The 23,462-nt window shown below is 36.2% G+C and overlaps 2 protein-coding genes across 2 annotated transcripts in view; one reads left to right on the top strand and one right to left on the bottom strand.

Moving 5' to 3' along the window:
- The window catches only part of LOC128988664 (carboxylesterase 4A), a 59,965-nt gene extending 45,575 nt beyond the window's left edge, over positions 1-14,390 (bottom strand). Inside the window, exon 1 of the mRNA XM_054410167.1 lies at positions 14,355-14,390. Coding sequence (XP_054266142.1) covers positions 14,355-14,387 — 33 coding nt within the window. The 5' untranslated portion in view covers positions 14,388-14,390. The remainder of the gene's footprint in view (positions 1-14,354) is intronic.
- A 6,304-nt stretch (positions 14,391-20,694) lies between these two features.
- Positions 20,695-23,462, top strand: part of LOC128989954 (exostosin-1) — a 40,269-nt gene continuing 37,501 nt past the window's right edge. The window contains exon 1 of the mRNA XM_054412124.1: positions 20,695-22,040. Coding sequence (XP_054268099.1) covers positions 21,345-22,040 — 696 coding nt within the window. The 5' untranslated portion in view covers positions 20,695-21,344. The remainder of the gene's footprint in view (positions 22,041-23,462) is intronic.

The raw sequence follows: 23,462 nt of genomic DNA, 5'->3' as shown, positions 1-23,462 counted from the left end.
CCCCAGACGTGGCGCTAGTCGCCACAGCCATATGCACTTGGACTTGGACTTGGCCGCCTAGCTTACTGCTACCATCTCGGCTACCTGCTAGGCGCGACTGTGTGCGTACCCATAACAACGCGTGCGTTAATTCTACATAGCAGTAAGCGAGTAAGCGACCTGCTAGGCTACCAGCTACCTGCCCTGCTCCACTGTGTTTTTACCCTTAACGCAGTATTTACTCAGTATCTACTCGGCGGAGTTCGTGTGGCAGCTAGGGGCGGTGACGCATTCAACTAAATCTTGCCTTCTGGGAGGCAGAACTCAAAAACCGCTAATTGCAATTGCAATCATTTCATATTTGGACAGTTTTCTAATTATGTGTTTTTTTGTCTTAGGTAAAAAAATCCCTCTAGAAAACAAGTGGCCTCCGAATAATACCAAAGTAACGGTACGGTATTTCCTGAAGCATAAAATGGAATTTCAAGCAGAGCATGATAAATTCAATAGAAATTTTGGTTTAAGATATCTCCTACCTAATGAGATTTTTGGAATATATCTGTCTGGTATGAACTTCTCTGGGCAATACCCTTGACTCAAGAGGTCAAAGTACGTTACCGGTTGGGTCGAGTCTAGTTCTGTATCCTTTCTCAAATTCTTCTAAATAGAAAAACAGGTGCGCACTAGTCCACACAAAGTACATTTTAGTCTGTTGTACTCTGTATCAACGATGTACCTATATTTTGTTTTATGTTTTTGGTTGAATGTATTATTATTTTCACCACAATAAGGTTTTAAGAGAAATTATAACCGAACAATACATTTTCATGATTTTTGTTTAGACCATACACACGTGAATTACAATTAATTGATGAAGTTGTTAGGTAACTTATTTTGTAATTCATTGTCATAATGCTGAAAAACAAAATAAGTATGGGTATTATACCAGGTATACACCTACAAAAAATCCTAAGAAACTAATAACTTATTTTTCAAAATTATTAAAGTTTCATGTTTTTGTCTTTAATAAAAATATGCGAAAACATAACAAATATTGTTATTTTAATTCTAGAATGACCCTAAATCGTTAATTTGTAGTGAGTTTATCTTACAAACATTTTTTTTTAACAATAACCGTTAATTAAAAGGAAAATTGTCTTGCGTGGATGCGCGTGTAATTTATTTCTATGGCAGATCTTTTTAGGAAAACGATTCTAAAATTAATGAATTCACAATAACTAATGTCTAGTTAACTTAACAGTAAACTAGATAACACAAGTCCAGGTAAACTACAAATACCCCCGCCGCAGCAAACCTGCAGACTTAGCGAATTTCCATTTGCCTGATTGGATTTAAACTAAAATGTCTCCTTAAAAATACCTATCACATTTATTCCCTATTTAAACAGAATTAGTTTAATGAGTACTTAAGTTTGCTGCAACAGGTAGGGTAAAAAAGTTTTTTTTATGTAAAATATTAAAAGGTACTGCGGTTTAGTAAGAAATTAATGTATTTTCCAAATTTGATCAAAATATGTTCATAAACAAGCAAACTACAACAGTTGACTTATTCTCCATAAGAATAGCATGGAAATTTAAAAATTACAATTTTTTTGAATTTTCTCCGTAACAATTAGGCGCATAATAACGCTTCAATATACTAAATTATTTGTTTTTTTAAGCTCTACAAAATGGTTTTAAAAGAAATTGTGAAATTTTGTGTTTTTAGGGTCAAAAATGGGAAAAACCTATTTTTACCCCATAAAACCCCCCATAAACCCCCGTTCCCATAGTCCGATCATGCTGGTTCGCGAACTCGTTCAAGTTTATCCCACCTTACACCTTCAAACCAAATTTTATCAAAATCGGACAAAAATTACTCAAGTTATCGTGCGGATGGACACACACACATATATATATATATATATATATATATATATATATATATATATATATATATATATATATATAGATATATAACAATTTGAACGAATGGTGTTTTTGGCCTCTGGGGACATCAAAATGAAAAAGTAAATCGGTGCCGGGCTTAGGTCTTACCATGAGACCTACGGTAATAGCTACTTCCCTATAGGGAAATTCGCTAAAAGTGATGCATTTTATAATACACAGACAACAGCGGCTTTTGCCAATAAAGATCATAATAAAGATCATGATTGGCGGGTTGTCGTGTACGCCCCATGTTAACTCTCGTCAACCCGCCACCTCGCATGTAAGCGACAACGTGCCACCACGTCAACCCGCCACCACTATTTTATGAGGTGGTGGGTTGTCGTGTACGCTCAATGTTCGGTGTCGTCAACCCGCCACCACTATTTTATGAGGTGGTGGGTTGTCGTGTACGCTCAATGTTCGGTGTCGTCAACCCGCCACCTCGCACGTAGACGTCAACCAGCCACCATGTCAACCCACCACCACACTAAAGAGGTGGCTGGTTGACGTGTATGAACATGTCTAAGCACCACCAGGACAACGTGCCACCACGACAACACGCCACCACACATTTTTCCGAGGTGGCGGGTTGTCGTGCACGCTAGAGTCAACGTGCCACCCCGACAACGAGCCAACACGTCAACCCGCCACCTCAAACTTCTTCTTCTTTTTGATGGCGGGTTGACTTGGTGGCGGGTTGACGTGGTGGCGCCTTGGCGCGTTCCCAACAAGACTACAAGATCACGCCACTCATACTACACTCATCAGCATTCATACATGGTTTAAATATCTACTTTGTATGGTCACAAATTAAATTAAAAGTATTATTTTTACAACAAACTGTACCTAAATTTTCTTTGTGTTTACACTTTACACGATGAACATTTTTACGTTTTTTTCTGTAATGAAATTGTCCAAACTTTGGTTTTTTGTACATAAATATTTGATAATCTATCTAAATTCACATCTACATCTATATAACATCAATCTTTCGTTCGATAACATCGTTATAATTAATAACCCAATGACATAATATGCCATATGCATTTGCAAGGTTCCACAACCGACCTCGCTTAGTAACAAAGCTACAGACATGACATGGTGTCTTGCTTGGAATAAACATTGTTTTGATTAGATCTCGCACTTTATTCTACACTCATCATTTTAGTCAGTAACAAAGCTACAGATGTTTGTACATTGTTTGTCTTGGAATAAAGATTGATTTGATCAAACAGATCACCTCACTTGACTCTACCATTCTACACTCACACACTCATTATTCTAGTCAGTAACAAAGCTACAGATGTTTGTAGCCTACATTGGTGTCTTGGAATAAAGATTTATTTGATCAAACAGATCATCTTACTTGATTCTACACTCATACACTCATCATTCTAGTCAGTAACAAAGCTACAGATGTTTGTAGCCTACATTGGTGTCTTGGAATAAAGATTGTTTTTATCAAACGATCATCTTACTCGATTCTACACTCATACACTCATCATTCTAGTCAGTAACAAAGCTACAGATGTTTTTGTAGCCTACATTGGTGTCTTGGAATAAAGATTGATTTTATCAAACATATATCATCTCACTTGATTCTACACTCATACACTTATACGCACCTAGTCTTAGTGGTGTCCAATGGTGTCTAATGATAATGATCTAAACCAGCAATCTAAAACTAAGCACTATAAAACATTGCTACCCAGTCAATGTCCACGTTGGCTATTAGAATGTACAGTATTATTGTTATCTTTTGATGGGTTTTCGCGGAAGATCCTTTGATACGTCATTAACATACATAATTTACATTACATTACATACATTATACGTCATTGCCACACCCACCATTCAATAGTGACACTTAATTATATCACATAATAAACATACCACCACCACCTTGTAGATTTAACGTTCATGAATCTGCTGATCACAATTACAAAGGAGTTACATTTTAATTGAAAGAATCTTAAACGTTATAAAATATCCATGCTGATCAATTTAATAATCCAAGGAAATTCTTTACCTTTACAACTATTATTCACTACGTGTACCGTAATGCATATAACATACAATTAATGAGAACAGAGATAATCTTCTCTTCAAACTCCGATCCCTCACATTATTTACAGCCTATCGGTGGTGCATACTTTCTATTTGCAAGTCAGGCTATAGAATATCTAATAACGTACGGTAGCAGAAGTTTTAAGGTATTGACAGTTGCTGATCGTATAGTCGACATTGAATACAAAGATGACCTGAAGTAACAACAGTATTGACGTGTGTTTGTAGCAGAACTTTAAACGTCAACCAAAATGCATCCTTTGAGCTTTTGACCTTTGCTTTATCCATGACCCAACTCGATTTAATCACTGCCCCGATGTCCAATATCTGGCCATGGGGGCGACGTGGCCTAAATACATCGATATAACGGTATACCCGTGTATTGGACCCGCGTCCGCACCTGGCCTATGTTTATGTTTATACTTTCATGTTTACTAACGCTCTCAGGTTGGCGAATTTAGACATCCCAAGAAAAACACTCAGTTTACACATGCCCTGGTTCACTGAGAACTCTCTTTGGTAACGGTTTACGTGAAGTCGTGTTTGAAGTGCGAATCAATTTCAGAGTCTACAAGTATACTTAAAAACACATAACTACTTCCTTATTACTTTAGCCAGAGAATTACGAGAATAATAAAGTTAGAAACAACTTGAGGTAAATTAGGGTGGATTTCAAAATACTGAGATTAATTAAAGCTTCAACTGCCTGATAGAAAGTAAAAACCATAACTTAAGTTTTGATTTATTCACCATTGTATCCAAGATATACTGTATTTTAGACACTATTGGTTTACATACTTTACGTCATCAATCCTAATAATTCAGTCTTGGGCGACTAGTTTTGAACCTTGTCGAAATGTAAAATTTGAGAGTTTCATCGCGTCCGTCACCGTGCGTGTATTGGCCGGTCATTCGTTTATGCTAATAAATAATAGTATCCGTATCCGTAATCGTGTAGGGCCTGTGTTAAATGCTGTAGTATGTATTGGCAATGACTATGTGTTCTAAAGGTTTTATGAAGCAAGATGCTTAACAATGAAACTGTTGATAAGCTAGTCGCCCAAGACTAACTTAGGATTGATGACGTAATGTATGTAAACCTACATACTGTCAAGTTTTGAATACGAGATGATGGATGTACCAAATTATATGTAGGCCTAATTAATTTGATTCAATGATGCAGATTTGATTTTAAAAATTGGAATGTGTCTACATACGTTTGACAAAAACTGAACTTTAATTTACTTGGGGAAAAAATTTTTACAAAATGTTGAATACTGGTTTGATAGTAATCTTGGAATATTCTGGACATGGATGGCAATTTGTCATTGGAATATCCATATATAAAGGGCCAACGTGAGAAAGTACCGGTAAAATGAATAGGGTTTGGTTTGGATTGTTTTCTCACAACGTCAAACATCCCAATGTCGATAAAACACAACATCTAGAATCGAACTCGGTTTGGGATCGAACCAGCCGGTCAGATTTTAAGGTGATCACTAATAAACACTCGGTTAGAGAATGTATGCAATTCAAGTTATGACCATTCAATGGTAGTACGTTTCATATTGAAGCTAATATTTCGTAAAACGAACGTCTGGAGTAGACTATCACGTGACGTCACTATGACGCAGGTCGTGTTTGACGTCAGCCAGCATACGTCAGATCGTGGGAGCGTGGGGAAATGAAATCACTGTTCTCAAGACTAGACAGCTAAACCACCAAATAGTACCAACTAGTACAGGCCCCGGGTACGATACGAGCGGCAAGCGGCATGAGCGGGCCGCTCTGACATCGGGTCTCATTTAGTTGCGTGTAAATTTGTTCAGGGTGGCCACGATACGTCTGAGCGGCGAGCGGCGGTAAGCGGCACCGCTCAAGGTTCCAAGTCAAAACAGATTTTCGTGAAAACGCCGCTCGCCGCTCAGGTGAGTCGTGCTTCAGTTTGGTCTAAAATGACAGGGACACAGCAGCAAACATGCGATACGGTACGTATGAGAGGGTACACATACGTCAGGTGCAGTCGTAACGCATTCCACCTACCTATAAAAAAAAAAAAAAACCAGGGAATGTTTGTGGAATGACCAGCACGGAAGTTTTAAAACACCTCAGACCCCAGAAAGGTATGGGACCAGAGAGCACAGAATAGAAATGGGACCAAGTTGGGGTTAAGGTTTTTCTAAAAACTAAGTTTTTCTTTAAAGGCAAACAATTGTCAGATAGCAACAATAGTTGCAATACGCCTTGCAGGTAAGCATAGTTTACCATTTTCGACTAAACTGACTCATAAAACTGGGGAAATTTGATGAGCGTTATAAATGTGCCGCTTGTATCGTATCTACCACCGCCACTCACGTGCCGCTCAGGTTACCGCTCGTCGCTTGCCGCTCGAACGTACCCGAGGCCGTAAAGAAATTAGGTAATAGTAGTTTACGCAACGATTGTGTTAAGTTAGTCTTTACGACACGAGTAGAAAATTTAAGGCACTCGGCGAGTGCCTTAAAAACTTCTACGAGTGTCGTAAAGACTATTAACGCGAGTTGCGTACACTACTTTACCTACGAAAGTTTTTTAATTACTAACAATCCGGGTTTTTATTACTAAAAATAACTATTCATTACTTCTTAGAGAGGTTATGTTTTCGTTTATTGTTAGTGCCAATGAAAGGAAAGTGATGCAACGACTTATTGTATAATCAGCTGATTTCCTGTAATTACGTGTTTGTAAAACTTCGTTAAAAAAATACGTTACCTTTTTATGGGAATGTGTTCTGCTAGCATCATTCTTACCATAAATACTGCATCAGGTACAATTAGGCAAATTTTGAATTTTGTTTTTGACAACTGAATGATTATAGTGAAACAGTTAATTTACAGTTAGATCTCAGCATCGAATATTTAACTTAGTTTATAGAATATTATAAACAGTTTGTTCTCTCATTTCCATCTCGTCAACTTCACTTTCACTAACTGACATTATTAAATCAGTTTAATCTACCTTCCTTTAACTTCCACAAACTTAGGTTAAGAATACGCGAGTATCAACAGGAACAAGTCAGATCAACAATTAAATTAATTGGTCAACTGATCAGCTGATCAGCTGATTAGTTGACGTTCGATGCATTACAATTTTAATTCTTTTCTCTCAATACTTGAACCTCATTGGTCCGTTACCTGTGTTGATATGAGAAAAACTATGCTGATATGAAATGAAACTATGCTGATATGAAAGTAAACAGCTGTTAAGTGAAACTTTTCAATTCTAAGAACTGAACTGAAATGGCTACTTTAAAAAACGGTCGTAGGTAAAAAATCATCCGGACGCACCGTATCCTCAGAGTCTTTGGTGAAAGTAGATAAATTAATTGATTCAACATTATTTTATAGTTTATACCGTGCATTAAACATTCTTATCATGATTTTAATTATAATAGGGTATGTTTGGTAAAACAAAACTCACATGTTACTACATTTAATTGTTTACAATTGTATTTCTTGTTATTTCACCAAATATATGTAAAATAAAACAATGTGTTAAAAACATTATCTGCTTTTAGCTATTTTATAACATGAGAGCAAAGCACTTTCTATGAAACACTAACCAATAACATGTATAACATTTTTATTATTTATTCACGGGCTCAACGTAACTGCTAGTGAAAAACACAACAAACCAGGTTACAGGCAATTTTACATACTCACTTATAGAATAGATTGATGTATAAAAATAATTCTTATGCATTATCTGAAAATAGGTAAGTTGAGGTAAGTTATCTCCTGTTTGTTTTCTACATTTTTATTCAAACAACTTAAAACATTGGTTTACAACAGTATGATAATTACTTGCAGTATCCACATTCAATATTTAAGTAATGAAATTCATCCGGTAAACTTTTGTACAAAGGAAAACACGACGCTTTGATTGGTTGTGACTCTAACAATGTTGCGATTTATGTTTATTTAACTCGGCTATGTGACATGGATATATTGGAGATGACATCAAAACAGCTGTGTTACTGACATTTCCAGATTGGCCTTAATTTGTAAAACAGAATGATTGCGAAAAGGGTACGAGGGAGTGGTAGGGTAATCGTAAATCACCTTCCAAGCCGACACGACTTTAAAGGGAACCGGAGTTTTGCCAACGGGTGTCAGGTAGATGGGGGGATGCCTTTGGCCACCTCTTGGTGCGGAGATTTGCCAACGGTGGTGGTGGGAGAAAGAGTGTGAGGGAGGGAGGGAGAGCGATTGTCAGGGTTGTCTACGCTTGGCAGTTAAGTTATGCGCTTGTCGCAGTGGGTTAGGTTAGGTTAGGTTAGGTTAAAAATTCAATACATTTCCTTTCACAGTCAGAGGTGCATAACTGCATTACTTTGAACACAGTCAGCATCCTGCCTGGTTTGTCCACCCCTAGCAGAAGCCACCCTCAGGGTCACGTGTAATCCCTCTCGCTCCCCTCCCCCTCTCGCGCAACCCACAACCGTTGGCAAAACTCCGCAGTATGAGGAATCCACGGATGGGGACCCTTTCTACCTGATACCCGTTGGCAAAACTCCTACACTCACTTTAAATACAGGGTGAGTTTTAAATGAGTTCCCTCCCTACTTTTTTCTACATTTCTTAAGATATCAACTCCGGACCACGTCAGATCATTGAAGAGTAGTAAGTACTTTATTTTGACTGGGTATAATTTTTTGGCCGCCATCTTGGATCCGCCATATTGGATACAAAGTTTTTTTTTTTAATGTAAAGGTAGGGTTGTGACCCATCGTTTTAAACTAAATTTTTATGCTGAATACGATGCTGCAATCCGTTTTTAAACATCATGATCCATTCTAAAGTTATGAGAACTTTTTATAACATTATTTTTAACCAATTTTAACATTATGCATTTAGAAACTAAGAACATAATCGCAAAATAGTGCTAGAAAAAGATTTATGTATATTATGTGGTGTATACTTATCTTTATCTAGCACTATTTTGCGATTATGTTCTTAGTTTCTAAATGCACAATGTTAAAATGGGCTAAAAATAATGTTATAAAAAGTTATCATAACTTTAGAATGGATCAAGATTTTTTTAAACGAATTGCAGCATTGTATTCAGCATAAAAATCTAGTTTAAAACGATGGGTCACAACCCTACCTTTACATTTGAAAAAAAAACTTTGTATCCAATATGGCGGATCCAAGATGGCGGCCAAAAATTTATACCCAGTCAATATGAAGTACTTACTACTCTACAATCCGGAGTTTACTAACGTGGTCCGGAGTTGATATCTTAAGAAATGTAGAAAAAAGTAGGGGGGGGGGCTCATTTAAAACTCACCCTGTATACACTTAAAACAATAAGGAATTAGGTGTGTCTCTTTAACATCCCTTTCCGTTCTACACAACCAATCTTTACGGCCGAGGAGTCTAAAGGATATAATCCAGCTCAGGGACGAATGGTAATTAAAAAGAGAACACTGTATAACGGGCTTCCCCCTCTAGACTTTAATTTATTTTAAAAGTGTGCAAAATCATATTCCAAATTAATTGGAAATCAAAGTGTTCAAAACCTCAGTGACAATGGTGCTGAATTACATATTCCTAAAAACTTGCTCACATCCATCAAACGAGCTTGGATAAAAAGTGAAACAATTCAATCCTAAATATTGTATTTTACAATAGCCTCGTTTTAAAAGGTATGGTTATAGTTTACTCTCTACTGAGTATTTTAAACATTCAAGTTATTTACGAATATTCACTTTGAAACTACGTAAAGAAAAGATGCACCAACTGCACCACGCCCGCAGCATTACAATGCCCTGATGTGTGTATGCAGTAAATATTTAAAACTTGTTCCTTTGAAATGCACTTTCCCTTCGATTTGTAATCCTCGGAGGAATAGAAATGTTACATCGGCGAAGTATTTAAATTAGTTGTCAAGTAATTATTGACAAAAAAGTATGTCGTAGAACACATTTGTATATCAATAACTTACGAATAAAGCTGACATTTTAGTCAAAGATTTTAATAATCGTGTACAAACTATGGTTTACGATTAAATTAAATATGCGATACGATCACGATTACTACGATTGATTAATCATTTAATAGTCTATATACTTAACACAATAAAGGGTTTCTCTGTAACAGCGGTTCCCAAACTTTGCTCAATTTTGGTGGATCGCGGGAAGAGACCAAACGTTAGAAATCTTTTTTTTATCGGGACTTGTAATGTTTCATTTCGAGAACGGTCTAGTAATCACCATAATTACCATGGTACCATAATGGTAGCATTAATAGGGCTGTGCATTAAAATGTTTTCAGAATATTCACAGTTTAACTTAATTGATCTTGATGTAACTTTTAGCTTGAAATTTTAAACCCTAATTGTTTCAAAATGTTCCCCCCAATTTTTGTAGCCTATGTGGATTTGGATTTGAATACTTTATTGGAACTGTTTTTGGTATCAATAACACCCTAATATTGCGATCAAGGAAAATTACTTCAAAGTTTTCACATGATCTATAATTTGCAATATTGCTGCAATAGGAAAGGGCCCATTCCTTCTATCTGGCGTGGAGATGATCGTGATGTTGCCGAGAACGAGGTAAGGGAGATGATTACGAAGTGGCCAGTTAACCGTGGCCATTGGAGAAGACCAGGCTGCTACGATTACGAAATACTGTATGGTTAGGATGGATTTGTGGCACAATTTAACAAACAAACTTGTTAACATTTAAACGTAATGTTACACCCCTAGTTTTTTTTTTAACTCGAGCTTTTGTAGTAAAATCAACGGGAATGCTTTGAACTTATTTGTATGAGAGGGTAATAAAAAATTGTAAAAAAAGTACTTAAAATTAAATACAGAAATGGGATATGTGTGCAAAATGCCCAACACATATACAGTAACTAGCCGTTGTACCCGTGCTTTGCAACGGGAAGAGGACACAAAATAGAAACATTTTAATCTTTACATCTGTTGCATATAATAGTTACACATCCGCCAACTCTTTTAGAAACAAAATTCAACTTTAATAGAAACGTTTAAGTTATATGACTTTTAAATCTGGTAAGTAGTGGATACCACCATTTTGGTTTTGATTAATTTTAAATCTTGTATAGGCTGATATGAGAAAAACTTACCAAATCTTCGAATAAAACATTGACAAACGTGATTTACCTTCATCTTACATAATTATCTTTTAATTTATTATTGTCATTTTAAATTTCAATTTTGAAGTTGCAAAAATACTAATTATTAAATTTAAATGGACATTTTTTTTAAATTTCACTCTTCTTTATATTAAATCACAAATGCTTCCATCTTCAGTTTCTTCACTCACAATAAATCATTAGCAAAACTAAGTCAGCTGTTATAAACTTTAGAAATATTGCTGTGCCTTATTAATAAAGTTTTTTGAAATATTAAAGAAACTATATCTATAGGTACTATAACAAATTTTAAACAAATAATTTAGCATTAAAGACAGCAGACAAAACTAATATGATTATCAAAGCATCAAGGACTAAAAATGTAATAGCAAATACAGTATTATGTTTCATTGCATCTCTGATTCTACTCTACAAAAATATCAACAAACAACTTAATATACAAACTTAAGTTCTTTTAATCAGTTCCATCGTCCATTGCCTTTACATTTTCACACGTACCATTAAGTAAACATAGTAACAGATATTTCATTGATTTTAGAAACAAAAGAACATAGTGTACTGCTTAGTTTTATGATATTTTCCTTGGTTTAATTTAATCAGTGGTGTGGCAAAACAGAAATAACTAGGTGGCGTTCGCAGAGGCATCCACAAAATTGAGCGGAGCCATCAAGGGTTCATATGATATTGTTTTGGTCATACTGCAGTAAAAACAGTCGTTTTTAGAACCGTTGCAATTATAGCGTTCAAATTTTGCACAAATAATTATGGCATCACTGAGAAGACATCATTAAAATTTTAGATGATTCTGGCCAGTAATAATTATAAAACCCTAAATAAAATTTTTAAATATGTCCCATAAGAATAACATTAGAAGCTACCTTATTCTTCTTTTTATTTGCTTACGTTTAGCGACCAACAATTTTTTTTTTGTCTACTTTAGACAAAGAGAACATTTTTTCTCTAAACATTTACATCAATGGAGTAAACAGTTTGACGTCTATGAATGTTATGACATTATAATTCTACAACTTCCAGAATAATAAATACTTTTAATACTTTCTTATTAAATGGCGACAAGTAGGTATTTTAAGCCAAGTATGAATGGAGATGAGTGTAGGATGAGTGGCGCGATCTTTTAGTCTTGTTAGTGACTAAGGTCGACTGAACTTAACAATATTAGTCGGCAGTTATAAAAGTTTATGTTTTTTTAATTCACCTTTTCATTACAAATATATATGTATACGAGCTGCTATACCCATGCTTCGCAGCGGAAAAAAACGTGTATAAGAATAATGTTGTTCTTTAGATCTGCTGTATAAAATAGTTACACATATATTTTAGTATTTATTTTAGAATAAATACTCCATTTTACTACCAAGTGAACTGAAATTCTTTCCTTTACAGTTAGTTAAGAGGTTTAAACTTCCTAGGCAGCCATTACAGTGTATAAGTGGTACTGACGTGTGTTTGAAAATACAGCAACTCTATGATTTAGTTTGAAAGGATAAACTGATCTAAAAGCGTAAACCTACTTACTTACAAACCCACACTTTGATGTCAATAGATCCAAAAGAATATGAATACATACCTTAGTGTAGCAATAACATCAATTACTTGATATTGGTGCTTAATTTATTATATGTTTTACCATAATTCTTCAATTATTTTACCTTTCTTTAACCAACCATAAAATAACCTCGCTTACTAAATAACCCACTTAGCACCACAAACATCTTTTCGAGTAAATAAACAAATACCAGTTAATTAATTGCATAAACAGATTAAAGATCAAATTTTCGCTCCAGCGTCCTATTCGTTGCGAAGCACGGGTATAGCGGCTAGTATAACTATAAAATACCGTAGCCTACCTAAATCATTCGACATTTAATCGATTGAACATATACTGTACAGCAGTAGCAGATGGTGACCTCCCGATTTGAAAATTGCTTTGGGGTCATAATGGTTAGACGTAAGGCAGTGTAATATGTAAACTAAACACAGAGAGGTGGAAGTAAACTCAAAGCGAAAATTTTGACGGAATTTTGGACTTTATCCAAATATATGTATGGGATAAGGAAGTAAAAGGACAAGGTGTTATCTATCTATTATATATATAAAATCCAATGTATGTTTGTATATTTGTATGTTTGTCCTTTATGGACTCCAAAACCGCTCGACAGATTGTAATGAAACTTTTAGGCATTATTAAGCATTATTCAAGGATGGTTTGTGTGAAGTTTGGTGCAGATCCGTCAATAGGGCTCCGCCCCAGTGGCTCTGGAGTTTCCCATGTTAACCTTATCAGTACTCATATTTAAATGGAATTAAAGAATCTTAACAGCTGGTGCAGCTAAACAATTTGATTCTGTGATGTTCAACAGCATTAAAAAGTTAATAGGTTTACCAACAGGGTGCAGCACTATATTTTTTTTTAATTTATGGGAACAGCTAATTTGCAACCAAAATTAGTTACGCTCAACCTGGAGGCGAGTTAGCGTAGCGAACGAGCTAACCTGAAGGCAAGTGAGCGCAGCGAACGAGCTCCAATCGTAAAGGTGAGTGAGCGTAGCGAACGAACTTCAACCAGGACGTGATTGAGCCATGCGAACGAGCTCATCTTGAAAATGAACGAGTATGTGGCATAAAACCACAATAGGACAGGACGACGTCTGTCGGGCCAGCTATTTAGTACAATACTGTATAATTAGAATCCGACCGTTTAATTTGATTTAACTACTGTAGTTTTAAACTAACAAGACACGATGAATTGTCTGCACGACCGAGAGCATATAGTGCTCGCTCTCAAATAAAGTGTCACTGGTTCGATTCCAAGCGAGATCGACTGTAGACCCACGTGCAAATTGTCATCAGGCTATACATTAATGGTTGACGATAGGTGTTAACAGCAAGGCCAGGGTTTGGACAGTTCACTTTAAAATCATTAAAAATGCTTTTTACGTAGATAAGCCCCTCCCCCAAAAAAAAAACATAAAATAGTTATAACAAAAACCACCATTTGCACGAACCGGGCGTAAATTCAAACCGTTTTCAGTGGACCCGATTATTGGATGATATTGATAACTCTACAAGGGCGTATGTCTAAACTAAGAAAACTATGTTTGTATATCATTCACGTTCTACAAGCTGTCGATGTTAATGATTTGTTGATATGTCACAGACCATCTCTACTCACCCCTAGCAACGTCCCCTGGCGGAGGTTGACCATGGGGTCTTGTCCTCGCACAGTGACGGCCGCGACCCCAGCACTCTCACACACGAGCACATACACCCACAACCACCACTGCCGATCCACAGCCATCACTGACTGTCCAACAGTATTGTCCTACTTCCGGTGTGGGGTGTTGCGTTTCCGGTCACCAGAAGGCCGCCCACACCGCCAAACCGATCACCGAATCCGTCGACAGTCGGTCAGTCAATTAATCCATCAGCCACAGGATTCACCTGCTGGCTGCTGCAAAAGCAGGAGTATTCACAGAATTTGGAATGATGTATGAAAATGAAACTTGTGGGAGGTAAGTTGGGTCTTCGGTGATACTTGGGCACTTGAGAAAGTTAAATTCAAACGGAAAGAGTTAGTTAGACTGGACTAATGGTCTAAATAAGGGGTTGCCTTTACGCTGTATGCATTCTAAATCCAAGTACATCTTGATTAAGCGGGCGCAAATCTACCTCAAGAATAACTGAAACATTAAGCAGGTCGTAAAGCCCCCCATACACTATCCAACATGTTGGACGGACATGTCGGGATCCGACGTCTTGTCGAACATATTGGACAGTGTGTGGGTTCCGACCCGACATGCTCGACGGATATGTCAGGTCGGATGCTCGGTCCGGTAGCACCACCCGACTCGAGCCGTCCGCCTGACATGTTGGCCACAGTTTCCAGTTAACTTGTACTTAGCGAGTTGTGCGTGATAACCGTCCCATTTTCCATAATGTCATTTAATAATAATAAACAGTTCTGGTCAGAATTTTTTAACTCTACAGAGACCAGAAGGCGTTGTGGGCTGTCAAAAGTAAACTCTATTGCAACAAACATGCACATAGGGGCACGATATCCTGATGGAAAAGTGCAAGGAACTGTATCCAGAATGTGATTTAAAGTTCGTTAAAAATAAAATTGAAAATTTAAGAGCCTAGTTCCATAGGCTCTAAAAATTCCTAAAATCATCGCTGACAATCCCCCTGAAACAGCTAACAGTCGTCTCAAAATCCATCTCAAAACTAATATTTCACCTGACTTCTTGGGTAACATGCACGATAGTGTGTGGGAAACACCCGACATAAGTCAGGTTGGATGATGGGTCCGTCGTCAGGTCAGGTTGTCAGGTCGGGTGGCATGTTCGATAGTGTATGGGGGGCTTTAGTCTATAATGCCACTGAGACAGTCCGAGGTATATGGTAGGCCTATACCTAGCGATCGGACTGTCTCAGTGGTATGATAAACCATAACCAACACAAGGTGCTTGTATCGTTTTGACTTTGACACGGGTATAGGGGCCTATACGGGTTCAATATTGTCCCGTGTCCGACTTGACTATATTAGTGTTGACTCAAGAATATTCACAGTATAAATTAATTGACGTGTCTTTTAGTGATTGATAAAATGGAAGAATTACCTTATCCAACCACAGTTGCTAGTATGACAACTAGTTTCGTTCCTTAGAACATCGTCAGGTCATTGTATGCAACCACATCTTCAATGTATTAATACATTGTGGTATGTCAAAAGATTCTTTAAAACACTGTCAGAATCACAATAGTAAAAACTAGTCATGTTGATCAAATTATTAAATTGAATAAAAAGTGATAAAACTTGTTAAAACTGTAAAGGCTGGCCAGCACTCTCTTATCACTGTACTATTTTGCAGCCAAGTTCTTTCTGCTGTCTTTTTTGCTTTGAGAGCATCATGGCTTTTACTGCTGACTTTGGCATGAATGTATTTGGGAGTTATATTGTGACTGAGACATGTTTTATTGAATCTAATTCCCTCTATGGAGTTGATAAGCTGTGGTTTTGTGTTGCGATACTTATGTGTCACTGAAGCAATATTTGCTGAAGATATGTTATTCATTGTGACCCTTGGTTGGAATATATAATTGATAAAATGGAAGAATTACCTTATCCAACCACAGTTGCTAGCAGGGCCGGGGATACTTACTACTATCCCCGGCCCTGGTTGCTAGTATGACAACTAGTTTCGTTCCTTAGAACATCGTCAGGTCATTGTATGCAACCACATCTTCAATGTATTAATACATTGTGGTATGTCAAAAGATTCTTTAAAACACTGTCAAAATCACAATAGTAAAAACTAGTCATGTTGATCAAATTATTAAATTGAATAAAAAGTTATAAAATTTGTTAAAACTGTAAAGGCTGGCCAGCACTCTCTTATCACTGTACTATTTTGCAGAACTAACGAGTGGTATATAGATATAGGCATTTATAGTCAGAAAACGGTGTCCACTGGAAATTCTATAGTCGTGAAGTTAGAAAACCCACTTTGTATTCCTTATAACCTTTTTATTTTATGAGAGCTAACGTAAATATTGGAGAACTATCGAGAAATAACGAAGAACTAACGATTGGTAAACGGTGCCGGCTGGAAATTCTATAATTGTGAAGTTAGCGTACCCACTTTTTATGCCTCGTAACTTTATTATTTTTTGAGAACTAACGTAAATATTGGAGAACTAACAAAGAACTAACGATTGGTATATAGATATAAGCGTTTAAAGTCAGAAAACTGTGCCCACTGGAAATTCTATAATTGTGAAGTTAGCGTACCCACTTTGTATGCCTCGTAACTTTTATATTTTTTTTTAGAACTAACGAAAATATTGGAGAACTATCGAGGACTAAGGAAAAACTAACGATTGGTATATATCGATGTAAACATTTCTCATCAGAAAATGGCGCGCGCTAGATCCCGGAAGTGTGAAGTTTGCGTACCCACTTATTATCGGCTATAACGTTTTTATTTTTTGAGAACTAACGACAAAAATTGGGAACTATCGCGAACTAACGATGAACTAACGATTGGTGTGATCAAAAGTGGATACGCTAATATGGGTACTCCAACTTCACGGACCTACCAATAAAGGTTAGGTTAGGTTGCCAATTAATAAAGCAACTACAACAATGAATCTTGGCCGATATACGTAGCGTAGCCGACCAAGGGGGGGGGGGGGTAGATTTACGGGGGTAAAGTTCCGGTGTCAGGTTTAATGGGATTTAGATTAATTACAACTGTTAAGTAAACAGTGAAATGTGAGTTGATTGAAATAAATAATAATTTATCCGTCCTAAAAGTTCGTGGCCGGAAATCTACCCCCAGGTCTCAGCGTTACTTTTGTTACGCTGTTACTGTGTAGTAAAAGTAATATCTTGTACTAAATCAATTGATGGTAGAGCTAATTCTCCTGTAGATAAATTTGAACATGATTTTTTATAAATAGTAGGAGATTGACTTCAGAAACATTATGTCATTTTAAAACACACTAAAGACTAAAAAACTATTTTGTCGAGAAGATCCATGATAATTGTGTTTTTAACATTATAGGAGAATGTATACAGGGTGATTGATATAAGTGTGCCAGCTGTTTTATTCGAAAACTATAAGAGATATCAAAAAAAGTTAAAAGGTAAGTGCCTTGGATTTTTTATTTTAAAAATTGCAGTAAAGTCGAAAAAAATTTAAACGTCATTTCCAATATGGCCACCAACTTTGATTTTTCTTACGGAACACCCTGTATATTATGATGTGTTCCGGTAGAAAATGTAATTTGAAGACAATTTTATTTTTGTAATTTTTTTCATAAACCTAACCGTTTCAAAGATAATAATGGTTAAAGTTGTGAACTTTCGGATAGTTTTCGAATAATACAGCTGGACATGCTTCCATAGGCCTTTATCGAAACTCTTTCTCAAGCCGAAATTTCAAAACTTTAACCATTATTATCTTTAAAACGGTTAGGTTTATGAAAAAAGTTACAAGTATAAAATTGTCTTAAATTTACATTTTCTACCGGAATACATAATAAAATACAGGGTGTTCCATAAGAAAAATCAAAGTTTGCGGCCATATTGGAAAAATGGCGGCTAAAATATTTTTTCGACTTGACTACAAAGGCACTCACATTTTTACTTTTTTTGATATCCTACTAATATTATAAATGAGAAAGTTTGGATGTATGGATGTATGGATGTATGTTTGTGACAAGTGAACGCGAAAAATACTGGTCGGATTGGGCTGAAATTTGGCATGATGATAGCTCACATTCCCGATTAACATATAGGCATATTCTTATTTCAAAAATCCTTTCGAGCTCCGCCCCAGTGGCTCTGGAGTTTCCCATGTTAACCTTATGAGAAATGGAATTATTGAATCTTAACAGCTGTTTCAATTAAACAAGTTGGTTCTGTTCTATGATGTTCAATAGCATTAAAGTTACAAGGATTACCAACAGGGTGCAGCACTATTATTTCTTTTACATTTATGACAACAGCTAATTTGCAACAAAAGGTGAGTGAGCGTAGCGAACGAACTTCAACCTGGAGGCGAGTTAGCGTAGCGAACGAGCTAACCTGAAGGCAAGTGAGCGCAGCGAACGAGCTCCAACCTAAAGGTGAGTGAGCGTAGCGAACGAGCTCCAACCTAAAGGTGAGTGAGGGTAGCGAACAAACTTCAACCAGGACGTGATTGAGCCATGTGAACGAGATAATTTTGAAAATTAAGAAGTTAAACGGGGCAAAGCCCGCGGGTTACAGCTAGTCTCTTATAGTTTTCGAATAAAACAGCTGGCACACTTATATCAATCACCCTGTATACAAATATCAACTATCAATCATTGAGTTGGGGACGCCATCTCCACGGTAGGTGCGTATTTTAACCCAACCCAAATATGAGTGAGATGAGTGTAGAATGGTGTGTGATGATGACCTGTGTAGCTTTGTTACTGACTTAAATCAGCGGTTTCATTAGTCAGAATCATTTATTTAAAGCCCAATGTAGGTAGTTCATATCTTAGTTTACCTGATGTATGTGAAAATTAACTAACTCCTCCATTATTTATTTTTTGGTGATAGGCCTAATCCATGGAACGTGAATGTATACAATGTACCTGTAATTTACAACAGTAGGCTACATTACTGAAATAAGATTTAAAAGACTAACCTTAAGATGAAAATTATCACTATTTGCTGACGATACCTCCCTTTCCATATCTAGCTCCACTTTGTACAATCTGGAACAATTATCTTTTTCTGAAGCAAATAATTTAATTCAATGGTTTGACGACAACTTACTAAAAATTATTACTGAAAAAACTCAGCTTATAAATTTCCATTGAAATAAGAGACGAGATGTTGGGTTTAGTCTCCTCCTGGACGAGACTGAGGTCCACCCAACTGCAAATGTAAATTTTTTAGGGTTGATCTTGGACGAGAGACTTAGTTTTTGCAGCCATGCCAAACCAGCGTGCCAAACACATTTCAAGTAAACTCAGTTCTGGAATTTTTGTTTTACGCAATCTCAGAAACAATGAAAATCTTAATGTGCTGCTGACGGCTTATTATGGTCTCATTTATCCTCATCTGGCATATGCTGTTGCAATTTGGGGATTTGAGAGCAAAGAAACCAAATTTATTTTCAAAATCCAAAAGATGGCTGTGAGAACTATTTTCTCCTTGCGTAAGCGTCAATCCTGCAGACAGTACTTTTTCAATTCAAAATCTTGACTTTTCCCTCTATCTACATTCTATAAACTTTGACCTTTTTCTAGAAACAAAACTTTCCTGAATTTGACTTCTCTACTAAAAATCAATACACATTGCGCAATTCATTTAACTTGCCAATTCCTAAACACAAAACTTCTTTTTTCAAAAAACACACATTGTACATTGGCATATAAAGCTTTTCAACTCACTTCCATTATCCCTTAAGTTGGAACCAAGCCTTTCAAATTAAAAAAAAATAATTAACACATAAATTGCTAAGTATAACCTGTTATAGCGTCCAAGAATTCCTGAAATGTTTTGAAAGCTCTAATTTGGAATTATTATTGTAAATATTAGAAAATATTAGTAATTGATGTATAGTATAGTATATTTGTATTGACCTGGCTAATGCAAACTGTATAACTGTTAATTTGGCCCAATAAAATGATTTGATTTGATTTGAAGATCAAACATTCTTATTATTATGATGTGTAAGCTCAGGGCGAGAGTTAGATAAAACCATATAAAGCATAGGGACTGTTTATCTATGGTTGAATTTGCCGCTATCAACTTTATCGAGGGGGAGGATGCTGCGCAAAATAGTGTGATAACAGAATTTGACCAGCTGATAAAACAAACTCAACAGAACAAAGCCTTTACTTCATTCAATGCTGAGTAGATCGCAGCACCACTCGAGTTGACGATCGCAGCGCGCACTAGCGGGATTCTGTAAAAATGTTCAATAATAAGTTGCTTCATTGCTTCGTCTTTCGTCTGGCTCTGGCAGGATATGATATTGTCGTCTGGTCCCCTTTACTATTCCAATCATTTATTTGCCTGCATAGGCTTAATCTCAGTTCGAGGTTGTTATATCCTCAAGTCGATTGTATAAATTTAAAAAATTAACAAATTTCTTTCTGTCTGTTCTTGGTGAGATTGTGTAGTGAAGTGTCGCAGTTGTCAGTGAAGTGAGGGAATGATAAAACATCAACATTTCAATGCATCCCTAGTAAATTCAGTGCACGATGTTTACTGAAAATTTTAAACGTTCCATCAGAAAATTAGCCGAATTTTGCAGTTTTTGGGCTAATTGATTCATATCTTTGTTGAATTATAATGGGGATTTCCATTCAGCACAACCTTAATTTTAATAATTCACGGATTCTTAGGTGAAGTTTTGATCTGTGTTTTGACAGTCCAGCAATGAAGGCATTTTTGACTTGTGATTCGGAAAGATGGGGGATTATAAGTTGTGCAAGTCCTCATCAACAGCATTCAGAGTTTTCAAAGAAACTTTTGGTGAACACAACTCATTCCTGTCAATCGAAAGACGCTAATCATTTCACAAAATAGTAGGCCTACCTAGCACCTAGCACAATGTATAGGTTAGGTTTGTAACTTCAGTGCAGTAGGCTAAGTTAGGCCTAGTGAGACTTTATCATGCAAGCCAAAAAACGTTATTTGTTAGTTTTATTGTCATGTGCTTTTCTTGCATATTGTTATTTTGGTGGATATAGATTGAAAAGTGAACACAATTTAAAAACAGTGGAAAATGGCATGCCTGCATTCATTGATGCCTGGAGTGATCAGTTATTTACTAGGGATCTAGAACCATCACCCCATGTTAGAAGGACAGGTGGTAACTCTTATGACCGTAAAAAAGTTAGCAATAGCATTATCAATCAAAAATGCCGTATGGAGACATGTTTTGATTACTCTAAGTGTAATAATGACTTTAAAGTTTTTGTGTATCCCACAAGTGATGATATTCATGGCGGTGAAGTTCCTTTAACCCCGAGTCCTGCCTATCAAAAGGTTTTAGATGTAATTTTAGAATCACGATATTACACTTCTGATCCTAGTCAAGCATGTTTATTTGTTCTCGCTATCGATACACTAGATAGGGACAGTTTGTCAGTTGACTATGTGAGGAATGTTCCATCACGGTTACAGAGGTTAAAACTATGGAACGGCGGCAAAAATCATGTTGTTTTTAATCTGTACTCTGGGACATGGCCGGACTACGCTGAAGATGATTTGGGCTTTGACACTGGTGAAGCAATTTTGGCTAAAGCGAGTATGTCAGTGACAAGTTTTCGGCCTGGATTTGATGTTTCAATTCCTTTATTTCATAAGGTAAGTTTTCCAAAAATATGCTTCCTGGTTCCTGAAATATATTTCCATAAATTAAGTTAGGCCTACTGTTTTCAGCTTGAGGTGAATTTGCTTAATTTTTATTTTGCATGTTGGATAAGATAAGTTAAATGCCCCGAGGCTAAGTTATTGCAACGATTAGGGTAGGTACCTAAGTCATAGTGCCAACACTGAAGGTGTCAGTTATGGCTCTCTGTTTGGGTGAACTCTGTTGCTGAGTGGACAGCTCAATTATGCAGGTGTACAGGGGTAAAAGGGATCAGAAAATCATATAGGCTAGCCTAATTCAACTTTAGGCCTCTATAACATCTGAGTGAATAGGTAGGTCAACCCATATCAAGTGATCCAATATGAGTTGCTTGACCATTTTTAAATATTTTTATTTATTGTTCCCTCGTGTTTTGGAAGCTCAAAAGCGATTTGATTCAATTTGTATCCCTTCCCATTTTTTTTGTAGCCGGTCATTTTTGTCTTGCAGCGCACAGCGATTTTTGATTTTGCAGACGTTAACGTAAACGAACATATCTTTTTACCTATTTATGTTACAAAAATGCAACCAAATTCACTTTGTTCAACATTTTCCCATCTTTAATTTTGATTATGATCATAATCAGCCTAATTTGTTCCCATATGGGTGAAAAAAATGTTTAAAAACGAGCAACGCAAACAAATAAATTTCACTTTCTGAAGCCTATTTTTCCCATGAAGGATTTGTAAATCAATCTAAATTTTTTTTTACACAATTACATATAGCTACTAGTGTACTCTATGTAGGCTAGCTAGAGTTATTAGCCTACCTACACTAATATGTGTCCTTTAATTTTGCCAGTTTTTTGAAAAAAAAAAGATTTTTCAATTTTCACAAATTTTGGAGCTTAATATCTCTGATGGGACTATGGGATAAAAATTTGATTTTTTCATAGGATGTTCTTCTGTATAAGAGGAAACTACAGTAAAAGTTTCATCATTGATATTTTACTGCACGTGGTAAAAGTTATGAATTTTTCTAAACGGTAAGAAATCGCATAGGTACCGTTTTTATCATTTTTTTTTTGGGTAGTGTTTAGTGTAGTGGCGACTTGTCCACTGGTTAATGATTGGCCTTTATTGCTCCAAAGGGCAGACAATTCACCTCTTTTAAAAAGATAAATAATGCTTAACACCTTTAACTATTATTTTAAATAGGCCTATAGCAAAGTTTTGAGATATATTATTTGTTTTTAAAAATTGAAAATCGTATAAATGTTAAGTATAATACCGGTACCACTTTCAGTATTAGTTATATCAATAGGTAGTACTTTGGTAAAAGTTATCAATTTTGAAAGGCCTTTAAAGATTCATAATTGAATTGTGCTTCAATAATTTAATGTGTTTAACTGTAAACCTACAAGCTCGGGCAAGACT

Source organism: Macrosteles quadrilineatus, unplaced genomic scaffold (assembly GCF_028750875.1).
Source record: "Macrosteles quadrilineatus isolate MER2022 unplaced genomic scaffold, UCM_ALF_1.0 Scaffold_3__2_contigs__length_128488019, whole genome shotgun sequence".
In the NCBI taxonomy this organism is placed as follows: Eukaryota; Metazoa; Arthropoda; class Insecta; order Hemiptera; family Cicadellidae; genus Macrosteles; species Macrosteles quadrilineatus.
Note: the sequence above shows the minus strand (reverse complement) of the source record. Positions and strands in the feature narration are given on the sequence as shown.